The 12424-nt window shown below is 42.3% G+C and overlaps 1 protein-coding gene across 1 annotated transcript; it reads right to left on the bottom strand.

Annotated features, from left to right (window-relative positions):
• Positions 1-2462: 2462 nt before the first annotated feature.
• On the bottom strand, positions 2463-9743 carry HUS1 (HUS1 checkpoint clamp component). Its single transcript, XM_059729348.1, has 6 exons — positions 9723-9743; positions 9014-9190; positions 6896-6970; positions 3784-3883; positions 3251-3382; positions 2463-2559 (listed from the first exon to the last, which is right to left on the bottom strand). Exons 1-6 carry the CDS (start codon positions 9741-9743, stop codon positions 2477-2479), a joined length of 588 nt encoding a protein of 195 aa, XP_059585331.1. The 3' UTR covers positions 2463-2476.
• Positions 9744-12424: the final 2681 nt, after the last annotated feature.

Below are 12424 nucleotides of genomic sequence, written 5' to 3'. Positions count from 1 at the left end.
AAGTGCCCCAATCCCCTATTTTCATTGCTCTCTACTGGACTCTCTCCAATTTGTCCACATCCTTTCTGTAGTGGTGGGGGAGGGGAATTGGATACAGTACTCTAGATATAACCTCACCAGTGATGAATAGAGGGGAACAATCACTTCCCTTGATCTGCTGACAACATTCCTACCAATGCAGCCCAGTATGCCATTAGCCTTCTTTGCAACAAGGGCACACTGCTCTCTCATATTCAGCTTACTGTCCACTGTAACCCCCAGGTCCTTTGCTGCAGAGCTACTGCTTAGCCAATCAGTCCCCAGCCTGTACTGGTGCATGGGATTGTTCCATCCTAAGTGAAGGACTTTGCACTTCTCCTTATTGAACTGAGTGAGATTTCTTTTAGCCCAATCCTCCAATTTGTCAAGGTTTCTCTGAAACCTAGCCCTACCTTCCAGCATGTCTACTACACCCCTCAGCTTGATGCCATCTGCAAACTTGCTGAGGGTATACTTCATCCTATTTTCCAGGTCACTGATGAAAATATTGTACAAAATGGACCAACCCCTGGGGAACTCCGCTTGATGCTTGCTGCCAAAAAGACATCAGGCCACTGACTACCACCCGTTGAGCTTGATGATCTAGCCAGTTTTCTACCTACCTTCCAGTCCATTCATCCAACCTGTACTTCCTTAGCTTGCCTGAGAGAATGTTGTGGGAGACCATATTGAAAGCCTTGCTAAAGTCAAAGTATATCACATACACTAGTCTCCCCACATCCAGAGCCAGTCATCTTGTCATAGAAGGCAATCAGATTGGTCAAGCATGATTTGCCATGCTGGCCATTCTTTATCGCTTTGTCCTCCAAGTGGTTAGAAATGGATTCCTTGAGGCTCCATGATTTTTCCAGGGACTGAGGTGAGGCTGACCAGTCTGCAGTTCTCTGGATCCTGTTCTTCCCTTTCTGGCCAGCAACTCTGCAATCACATGGGCAAACTCCCACAGCACCCTCAGGTGCATCCTTCTCAGCCCCATGGACATGTGCATGTCCAGCTTTTCTAAACAGTGCCTAACTTGTTCTTTTGCCACTATTGGCTGCTCACATCCTCCCCAAACTGTGCTGCCAGGTGCCATAGCTGACCTTGCCTGTGAAAACTGAGGTGGAAAAGTTATGTTTGGGATTAACTGTCAGGTTTAGAGGAGATCAAACAAACCAAGGAGGAATCTGCCATCATACTTTCAGGGAGCTACTCTGCAAGGAGGAGAAGAGAATGTTTCAGTTGCTTGTCGCTTTTACTTCATCTGTCTATTTGATAGGTTATTCAGGACTCCCTTTTGGTTTGTTTTTTTGAAGTCAACGTGTGTACACTTGTGATTCTGTGCATGTGCCCAAGAAAACAGTTAAGACAGACCTGTGAGAGAGAACAGGGAGAGAGAAGAGAAGGAGGGAAGGGAAGTACTTCTATGTAATCTGCACACTGGAGGAGGCAGGCTGAGCCCCTTCATAAGTCACCAACCACTAGGTCAGAGTGCTTGGAAGACTTCTTGTTATCCTGTTTTTTTTATTCCTTGATTTCCTTCAGATCAGGTTTTAAATAGCTGATTTAAAGAACGCCAAAGTAGAGGACTCGCTATATCACTGCCAAGACTGTCTGGAATGAGAACTGCACCAGAGAAGACCCTTCTAGCCAGAGTGGCATCAGTGGCAGATGGTTCTAAGATTCTGATAGTGGCTACAGTTTGCACCTGAACCTCAGAAATGCAGACCAGGGTCACTAGAAAGTACAGCACTTGGACAAAGACTGGCAATACACAATGATGCTGAATACAGCAACTTACCAAACATACATGCTCACCTGGACCATGAATCCTTGTGTGATACTTCTTCATCAAAAGCAAACACACATCACTTGAGCGTGCAGAGCTCTTTACTACAAACCTCACAAAATAGCAACTATTAATTTGGACAATATAACCCCCAACTCTTTCATCAGAGTGCAAGAAAATAGTCCAGACACCTGAGCACGTTGTTACACCAAATGGTACAGGAGACTGGCTCTGTAAATGATCCCTTACATACTGTAGGAATATCCAAGTCTCCCCCACTTTTAGACCAGAGCAGTGAACCAATATATAAAGGACACAAGGGATGGAGTGGGATAACTGCATAGGGCCACCACTATGGTCTACAGTGTTCTCTGACCATCCACATCTGGAAGAAGATCCGCACCCAGAAAAGGGCAATAAAGCACAGCCACACCAATCGCCTCCTTCACCAAACTCACCACTTTATCAGCACCTACAGTTGAGAAAGCTTATTCCTGCTTTCCCAGGAGATGAAAGACTTGGTTAGGCACGAGCTCCTGGGCTGGGTGACAAGGCAGCAATAATTGCCTACTTGCAAAGCATAGCACTTGACTGGATCCCCATGCTTTATGTTTGTTGCAGGGTCTGTAGGCAAGGCCTTAGCTCTGGAAAAGTCCTGAGACTGAGTTTTCACACAAGTGCTGGAATGAAATACTGAAGAGAAACGTCCTCATGAAGCAAAATGAAATGGACAATCCTTTTGCTTACAATATCTGGAAAAAAAGGCCTGATTAGATGAATCACCAGAAGCTTTTTACTTGTTAATGCACCCAATAGGAGGTATAATCAGACCAGCTCATGATGCAGAACCTCTACTTGGAGCAGCACTTGAGTTTTCACACTGTGAAACAAAAGGTGTGTGTTTTTTTGTTTTGTTTTTTGGATACTGAATGTATACCCATTTTGTCAGTATACTTAATGGTGACTGAAAATCAGTTGATCAGTGGATCTAAAAAACAGTCCTGAATACTAAAATATTCCTGACAGGGAAGTTTAGTTTAGAACCACTCTCATTTTCTAGAGATGATAATTTTGCCTTGGACTATCTAATTGTAAGCTGTCTGCTTAACAAAAAAGACTTATCCCATCTAACATAGCCTCAAGGTTCAAAAGTTGGGTACTTAACTGGATGCTGTGAAAAGGCTTGCCTGCTTCCCAGAAACAAATCTCAACACTTTTTGATAATCAGATTCCTTTTCTGGTGTTAAGGTGATCACCAAAATCATCAGTCACCTTTGAAAATTAAAAAGTTAAATTTGTGCAAAAAGAGCATTTATTAAATTATCCTTCAAACCCTTACAAATATGATTACATGGCAGTCTGAGCATGTTACAGTATTTTGTCCTACACCTTGTAAGCATGATAAGGAATGGTTTCTGCTAAGGACAAAGCTAGTGAACATACTGCACAAAGCTTTTGTGGGATTTACTTGCTGTCCAGCAAGTAGCTGCTGGAGCTTCCTGATGTCTACACGTGTTTTAGCCATGATTTCTGGATCTTGGTCCTGAGTAGAATTTTGAGAGTCGCCCTCTGATACTGAAATGGTACAAAACAGAAGGACCACATACAGAAAACAGACTAAGAGTCTCAATGCTAGCTGGCAAATATTTGTTTATATTTAAATAGGTTCTCTCCAGGATGGCTGGAAAAAAAATCCCATTTCTCCTACAAAATTCATAAGTATTCTCTTTGGGAAAAAAGTTTCCCATCAGATCACTTACTTTCTTTTCAATGATTCATTACTCTACTATAATTCAAACATGTGAAAGGAATGAGAAACAACATCTTTTGTCTGAATCATTCTAATGTGTGACTGCATATATGAAAAGTTACTTTCTCCAGGTATTAACAAGCTATTCTCCATACAAATTCTCAATCCCAAAACCTAAACAACAAGACAAAATGAACATTTCATGAGGCAAAATGAGAAGACTTACCCCACGAAGGATTTCCTAGATCTTTAAAATGAGTTGTAACAGACACTAAATCAGTTTCTATTTTTAAGTTCATTTCTCTACTTAGATTTGCTTCAATCACCTGCAATATAAGTAAGTTTCATTTTTCCCAACCATGCCATTAATCTGAAAATAAAACAAAGCACAGCTTATACAGTTGGCAGCAGCTTATCTTATGACGAGAACAGATAACATTCTCAAAAGTGCTCGTGCGATTTAGGAACTAAGGGCACTTTTACACATGCTCCAGGGATGGAGAGGGGGAGGGGGCATTTTAATTAGAGGGGCTCCGAGAGCTGGTCTAATTCAAGCACCGCCACATCTTGTGTATCAGTGTTCCTGCGCTTAAAAACGGCAGTGGCAGCACTGATATAAAAGACATGGGAGGCTAATGGAGTGTGGTAATTACAATTAATCGAGTCTTCTTCGACATGCTGTAATTATAGCATGTTGGAGCAGTCTCCATGCTTATGTACAGGTACCCTAAAATTACATTTTGAAAAGTAACTTGGATCCATAAGTCTTGGAGACTTTTGATGAAGCTCAGATTCACACATGCTTAACTCTTGAAAGGCAGTTTTCAGACTCATCATGCCTTCTTTTCCTAATAATGCCTTTCCCCAATGACTTTTTCATAGATTTCATAGACATTAGGGCTGGAAGGGACCTTGGAAGATCATCGAGTCCAGCCCCCTGCCCAAAGGGCAGGAAGTCAGCCGGGGTCATAGGATCCCAGCAAGATAAGCATCCAGTTTGCTCTTGAAGGTGTTCAATGTAGGTGCTCAAACCACCACTGGTGGCAGGCTGTTCCAGACCTTGGGGGCTCGGACAGTAAAGAAATTCTTCCTTATGTCCAGCCTGAAACGGTCTTGTAGTAGTTTATGACCATTCGACCTAGTTGTCATCCCTTGGGGCGCTCTGGTGAACAAACGTTCCCCCAGATACTGGTGGTCACTCCTGATAAACTTATAGGTGGCCATCAGATCACTACTGAGCCTGCGCTTTTCCAGGCTAAAGAGCCCCAGGGCTCTCAGCCTGTCTTCGTAGGGTCTGCTTCCCTGACCTCTGATCATGCGCGTGGCTCTTCTCTGGACTCTCTCAAGCTTCTCCACATCCTTTTTGAATTGTGTAGCCCAAAACTGGACGCGGTACTCCAGCTGCAGCCTCACTAAGGCCAAGTACAACAGGAGAATGACGTCCTGGGATTTGCTTAAGAAGCATCTACAGATGCAAGCCAGCGTTTTGGTCGCTTTACTAGCCGCAGCATCGCACTGCAGGCTCATGTTCATCTTGTGGTCAATGATGACCCCCAAGTCTCTTTCTTGCATAGTGCTAGCCAACATAGCACTGCCGAGCCTATAAGGATGCTGCGGGTTTTTCTTCCCAAGGTGGAGAACCTTGCATTTATCGGCGTTGAACACCATCAGATTCTCATCCGCCCACTTGCTGAGCCTGTCCAGGTCAGCCTGGATCACCCGCCTGTCTTCTGGTGTGGATGCTTTTCCCCAAAGTTTGGTGTCATCAGCGAACTTGGCCAGTCCGCTTCTGACTCCAGTTTCCCTTGACTAAGATTTGAGGAATATAAGAGGAGAACAAAGGAGAAACATCTGGAATTTCTTTTCATAGAGGCAAAGAAATTAGATTTCTCTTCAGTATTGTTAGAGCTAACAATTATTATGTAGCATTTAGGTGCTAAACAACTTCAGAACTGAATGGGGGTTTAAGTCAGGTATGAGTAAAAAATCTCTATACTGCTGATCCTTTACCACTTAAGTCTATGGAAGTGTTGTCATTGGCTATAAAGTAGTGCACCTGGCCCAGAGTTTTCAACAAAACACAAGATCCTTTGCAATAAAGGGTGCCAAGTGAAAACAAATTATTACTTAAAAGCTTCCAAAAATCCTTTCTACCACATGAATCCTGTTCACAACATTGAATCATAGCAATTTTCCTAACAAAGCAAAGACAACACTGACCTCTAGTTTTAAGGATGGAAACATCAGATAGCTCTATCCTTTTGAAAGTCACAGAAATATCAGAGAGAGCATTCCGTAGCGATGACTGTCATAGCTCAAAAACGTCAGAATGACTGACATGAGGCATATGCATTGTAAGTCACTCTTTGGTTACCCTGGAACAAAGTTTTGAATGTACTCTCCTGCTAATACCTTGCAATTCTAGAGCACCTTGCCTCAGATGATGTCAAAGCATTTTGAAAAGTAATACTTTAGCCACTTAACATTCCGGAGTGAGAAGTTAGGGATATACAAGTATGTGGCAAGACTGCCAATCCTGCTATGGAACCCAGCATCTTTAAAATGATGCTCAGCAACACTGTGCAACCATGTGAGGCAAGAAATGCAAATTTCCAGTTGAAATGCTACAAAGAGAATTTAAGCAGATAGTATGGTCAATACTACGCACTAAATTCTGGACAGATACATTCATGTTTAGTTTTGTGCCTCTGAATAGTCACGCTGAACCCACTTGAACTACAAACACGAATAAATTTAAGAAAATTTACAGTATTTGCAGCATTTGTTCTATATCAGACTAGCATTAACCCTCCTGCTGTTATCACCCAGGTAGGACTATAGATTGATAAAAAAAAAGATATGTAGGTTTTTGGTATATTTTGTTCTCTTGAAATATGTTTTCTGTCTGAATCAGACCAAATCAGTTTCTCTGCTAATAGAAACAGTGGCTTGCTGTCAATTTCACTGAGTAGCACAGCAGCAACTCCAGAGCAGATCTGCCAACAAATGTCCTGCAGCTAGGGACCCTACTCCCTGGTCCTGGGTTAGATCTTCCAGGAATCCAGGCAGGTCACCTCAGAAATCTGCCTTGGGTTTGCAGAAATGGTCAAACCTGAGATGAAATGAAACATTTGGATTAAATGAATTGTTGTTTATGGATGGAATACCAATCCTCTGGGAAATTTCCAACCAATTACATTCAAGACCTCAATTTTACATCTCACATGAAAGACAGAAATCAATTTAAGGATCAGCACCCAAAATAACAGGGACGTATTCTATGTAAAGGACGCAGCTGTGCTATTTTGCAAGGTTTCAGGAGGTCAGCTTGTACTCACAATGGAAGTGCCGAGGCTTTTCATTCTCTCTACAACACTCTTCATGGTATTCAGCACTGGTAGGTAAATACTTGCCTATAAAAAAGGAGGAGGATCGAGTGAATTATAAATAAAGAATACAGTGTTGTGCTATGATATTCCAAAGGGGATGAGTAATATGGAGGATGATTTAACTTTTCAGATCATACATACCATCATACAGAACAGCAGGCTACTGCTAGCAGTTGACTATCCCTGATTTTTCAGGGCAACACATTACTATGTACTGTAGATTTCTTATGCTCTCAACTTATTTTGTGGTCAACAACAAAACAGCAAGCCCAGTTTCTCCAAATAAAGAGCTAGAGTTCCTTTCAGTAAATAATGACCTGTCATGTGAACTCAGGCAGGGACATTCTTTGCTACATAATCATAGATCAGTAGGTTTGGAAGGGACCTCATGAGATCATCTAGTCTAAACTTTTGTACAAGGCACGATTGCCTCTGACTAAACTATCACAGTCAAGTCTGTCTAACCTGTTTTTAAAAATGCCCAAGGATAGAGAATCAACTACCTCTTTGGGTAGTCTGTTCCAAAGCTTAACCACCTTGAGCAAGAAAGTTCTTCCTAGTCTAACCTAAATTTCCCTTGTTACAATATAAAAACATTGCTTCTTGTCTTGTCCTTTGCAGCCATAGAGAATAGTTTATCTCCATTCTGCATATGACTACCCTTTCTGTTTTTTAAGACTTATCACATCTCCCTCCCCCACACCAAATCTTCTCTTCTCCAACCTAAATAGTTCTATTTCTTTCAGCCTGTTCTTTGATGTCATGTTTCCCAGTCCTCTCCTGATTCTGGTGCTCTGTTGGACTCAGTGGCAATGCATAGGAAATATTTACACCCGAATCAAAGGGAAAAGAAAACAATATCTGTTCTTAGTTATGTTAATCTATACCCAAATTAACTTTGGAACCATTGGAATTTCCTTAAAGTAGATCTGCAGCAACAGAACAAAATTAATCCAAGGTACTTCCAAGGTATGAGTTTAAAACAAGCACTTTCTATTAGTCTTCTTTTGTCCCTACATTTTTATTGACACAACTACTGCAGTAGACATGGTGAAGAGACAGGCAAACATAAAAATATAACCTTTTTAACAGAGAAAACTTTCCTTTTCTGTACATTTATATTCAAACAAATAGTTCCATTCAAATAAAATACATGGAAAATTTGGACTGTTCCTATTATCTTGCTTTGCTGGTACACCTTACATATACTCAACTTACAGTGTTGCACCCAAAATTTGTGCAGTTAAGAGTGACTCAAAAAATAGTTGCTTACATCAGTCAGGTACACTGGACTACAGCCTTCTTGGAATAACCCCAGCAGGAATGTCATGCATCACGATGCGACTACTGCTTGATAAGGAGGGCTAGATATAAGATAATGAGTTTGTTTGGTTAAAGCATTGGCTTTGGAGTTAGGAAGAAAATATCTAAGCTTTGCTCCACCAGCTGCTTTATGTGGCCTAAGCAAAATACTGTAGTTTCTATAGGTTAAAAGGAAATAGTTATTTAATGGGGCTTTAGCAAAGCTTAATTCATCAATATCTGTAAAACATCCTCAGAACTTCTAATAAAAACATGCTAGTACAGCATAGTGCCAGGCTCAGATCTAGTACAGACATGTCTAAAGGGAACAGAGGAAAGAGAAAAAAAGCACGTGAACACAATTAAAAAGATCAATTCTGTCCTATTCCCTTATGCGACCAAATTGACTTCATTGGGAATCTACAGGTGCAAATCAGGTAGGATAGGGCCCAGAGGATGAATAACGATTATTGTGAACAGTTAACAGGACAACTGGAAAAAGCATCCTCAGTTCTGTAATATTCTACCCCCATCTTTCTTGCCATCCCCTCCCAGTACCCTGCGCAATGTGCTAGGTACTTTCCAAGCACAAAAGCAGCAAGGTCCTACCAATGTTAGGTTGTTGTTTTCAGACTACTTGGAACAATTCACAGAAAAGAATGTCCATGAATGGAACATTTACTATTAGATCTTGGAATTGTACACCTTTAAGTCCAAATCATGCATTGTCACAAGGGTCATTTAAAAAAGCCTTTCTGGTGTTACCAGTTCCACAGCTACTGTAAGGCAGGGGCAGTGCTTGTTAGTCAACTTGATTTTCACTGTCTTGGCATTCTGGGCTGTTTTTAAAGCTTTTGATAGGTTTTCCGGTGTCAGCTCTAAATATATTTCATTGTGCTCTGCGGCTACTCCTGCCATCTGGAACTCATCAAAGAAGTTTTCCTTGAAAAAGCAAGAGGTGAGAAGGGAAGAGGCAAGAAAGCTGCTTAAGTTTCAAACTGAGCAAGTTACAGTTTGCAGAATTACAGTACTGATCTTTACATTCTGGACCACATGTCAAAAGGCTAGTTTCTCTCTGTTCCATATGCACGTTCTATAATAGACTCTGTGCACAAATAAGAATCCCCACATATGGACCCATTTGCAAAATCAGGGCTCACCCTGCTTCTACCATTCACAAACAGAGAGGCTAAATCACTTTTACATTCACCGCTACTCAAAAATCTGAGAAAAAAAATGGATGTTAAGATCACACTAGAAAAACAATTCCTACATGAGAAGACATGTCATCTATAAATAATAAAATTAACCCCACAATGGCCTACACACTACTGAAGCATTTGTAGCTCAGATACCGTACTACAGACATCAGGAAACACTACCTATACTGTTAACTGTAAATCTTCATCAGTGATTGAAAGATAATTAAGTGTTTATATATTGCAGGATGTCAGCATAGCTCTGTGGCACTTACCCGACTTAACTTGCACCACATGCTGACCCCTCTGTTAGGCCCCAGCTCAAGTCTGGGTTCGTGTCTCTATACCTGTGTTTCAGCTATGTATCTCATTAACATACATATATGTTTCATTAGCATATATCTTCCCCGCCTCGGGGTGTGATTTTTAGTATTATAATGAGCTCTTTGTTCCAGTAACTCTGATTCTGTTTTTTGTTTTCAAGCTTCCTCTATCTAAGACTGTCTGCTCCTTATCATTGCAGATGGGCATTCGACACATAACATTCACTTTTGCTTAGGCTTTGCATAGTAGTTTCTAGGTCGAATCTTACACCTCCATTCGCCATTTTGTCTATGAGGATGAAATAAACTTTGTTTGATGTAAGGTGCAGAGTGCAGGTCTTGGCAAATTTGGTGATTGTGGTGATCACACCTATGGATAAAATTCCATTAAGTAACTTCTAGCATGAGAAAAAAAAGAACGTGCTCACAAAGCTGTGGCCTGCAGTTCTGTAGCAGAAAGCCCCATTTCCTCTTGCCTGCATTTGGTCTCCCCTCTTTAAATATGTTTTTCCTCTTCTACCTTTTCTTCCTTCCTCTTTCTTTCACTTTAAGATAAGGAATTGTGTTTTAAAATGTGTATGTGTGCATTTTGTATCTCCCCGTGTATTTTGGTATTTTTATCTATTTGTGTGCCATGGCATTTGTAGCTTATATTTTATACTCCTCACCTTTCAACTATAAATGTGTTTAGTAACAATGTTAACAAGGGCAGGAATCAAACTGCCACTTCCCTGCATCAGGCTGGCCCCTGAAAGAGAGAGTGAATCAGTGATTGAATGTGTAACACTGTAGCAGCAGACAGCAATTAACACCTAAGGAAACTGCAGATCAACCAACGGAAGAACTCAATAGAAGACAATGTAACAACCAGGAAATCTCTAAACGTCACTGATCAAGGGCTAGAAGCCCTGGCCTGAGTTAATCAACATCGGGGATCAACTTTTGGGCTGAATATCTCCAAATCGACCGCTCCCAGAGCCCTATTCAAAATTCATCAACGGACTCCCAAACCTGCACATACATGTGGCCGACCCCTGGGGCTGACAGATGCCATCCAGTAGCCACCGAGGGGGGGAAGTCCCACGAGGGTCAATGACCCCTGGATTGGGCAAACCTGAAAACTGGGGAGTCACCAAAGTCTGCTAAGGACAGATAAAAAGCAGTGAAAAGTGACCCTCAGTGGTGCCCTGTTGATCTCCAACTCGACCAGACCTGTCCAGCCAGAAGGACCAGCCGGCGACCCCCTTCTGGAGGATAACACCACTCTGAAAGAAGCCTTGACTGGCCATCAATGGCAGACTCCAGCGCTTGTAGGATAGGTATACCTGACTCTTGTAGCTTGCATGTGTGTGCATGTGTGTGTGTGTGTGGGAGGGGACCAGCCCTAAGGTTTATGATTTAACTTCATTACAGTGTTTCAATCCGCCTAATAAACCAGAATTTTAAGGATCCCGAGTTGGACATTTGTAGCCAACAGTTCCAGAGGAAAGAGCATTACACAAATAAAGAAACCAATTACAAGCTGTGACTTCTGCTTTGAAATAACCTCTGTTTGTTTATTTATTCAATTTATGTGCCAACCTTCCCAACAAAAGCTCAGAACAGTTTACAATAAGAGAACAGAATAATTTATAAAACAGGAGAGGGAACAACAGAACAAGATAACTTAAAACGGAACTAAGGCCTCAACACAAAACAGAAATGTCCCAAACAATACCCCAGCCAAGGTCCATTTACTAAATGCCTGTCCAGTTTAGGAAGGCCTTACGCTACTTCCAAAAAATGTCCAGTCTTGGACTGCCCTTTCCATTAAAGAAATGCCAAGACACCTGTCTGTATTGAGGCTGCCTTTTGTTATATTTCACCTTTCTTTTTTAACCTACAGATTTGAACACAAACATCTTGTTAATTATTTAAAAATATATATATTTCTTTGTTATTGCTTTAAAAGACTAACAGTGCCCACCAAGGGACATTTTGAGAGCAAGAATGCAGGTCTTCAGATTCTGACTCAAACTTTGGGAGACTCTCCTAGCCTGCAATACAAGTGGTCACTGCACAGAGTTGCTCTAGGCCAGGGGTGTCCAACCTTTTTGAATGTGGGGCCAGATCACAAACTTTTTATCACCAGTGGGCCAGTGAGCCATATTCAAAGACATCACAGGAAGTGGTATCATATCAGGAAGTGATGTCATGTGACCTTTGACACCAATGAAGTTGCAGGGGTTGACATGGTGCTGGTTGACATGGCATGCATGCCCGGGTTGACATGGTGCTGCAGGAGCCACTTGACTAAAACCGGGTTGACCTGGTGCTGGAGAAACTGTGGGGCCAGGCTGGGGTTAACCTGGGGCCCACCTGACCTGCCGGTGCCATGCCCGGGTTGACATGGTGCTGCAGGACCCGCTGGGGCAGAAGCAGGTTGGCACCGACCAGGAAAAGCAGCATGCAGCTGAAGCTGGCTTCCCATGTGCTGCTGGGGATGGGTGGAGGCTGGCCAGGTCTGCACTGGCCAGCAGAAGCGGCGGCAGAGCCGTATGCCACTCGGGACTGACCGGCGCAGGCTCATCCAGTCCCAAGGGGCACATGGCTCCGCCGCCACTTCTGCTGGCAGGTGCAGACCTGGCCGGGCTCTTCCCGTCCCCAGCAGCACA

This window comes from Alligator mississippiensis, chromosome 5, assembly GCF_030867095.1.
Source record: "Alligator mississippiensis isolate rAllMis1 chromosome 5, rAllMis1, whole genome shotgun sequence".
Taxonomy (NCBI): Eukaryota; Metazoa; Chordata; order Crocodylia; family Alligatoridae; genus Alligator; species Alligator mississippiensis.
Note: the sequence above shows the minus strand (reverse complement) of the source record. Positions and strands in the feature narration are given on the sequence as shown.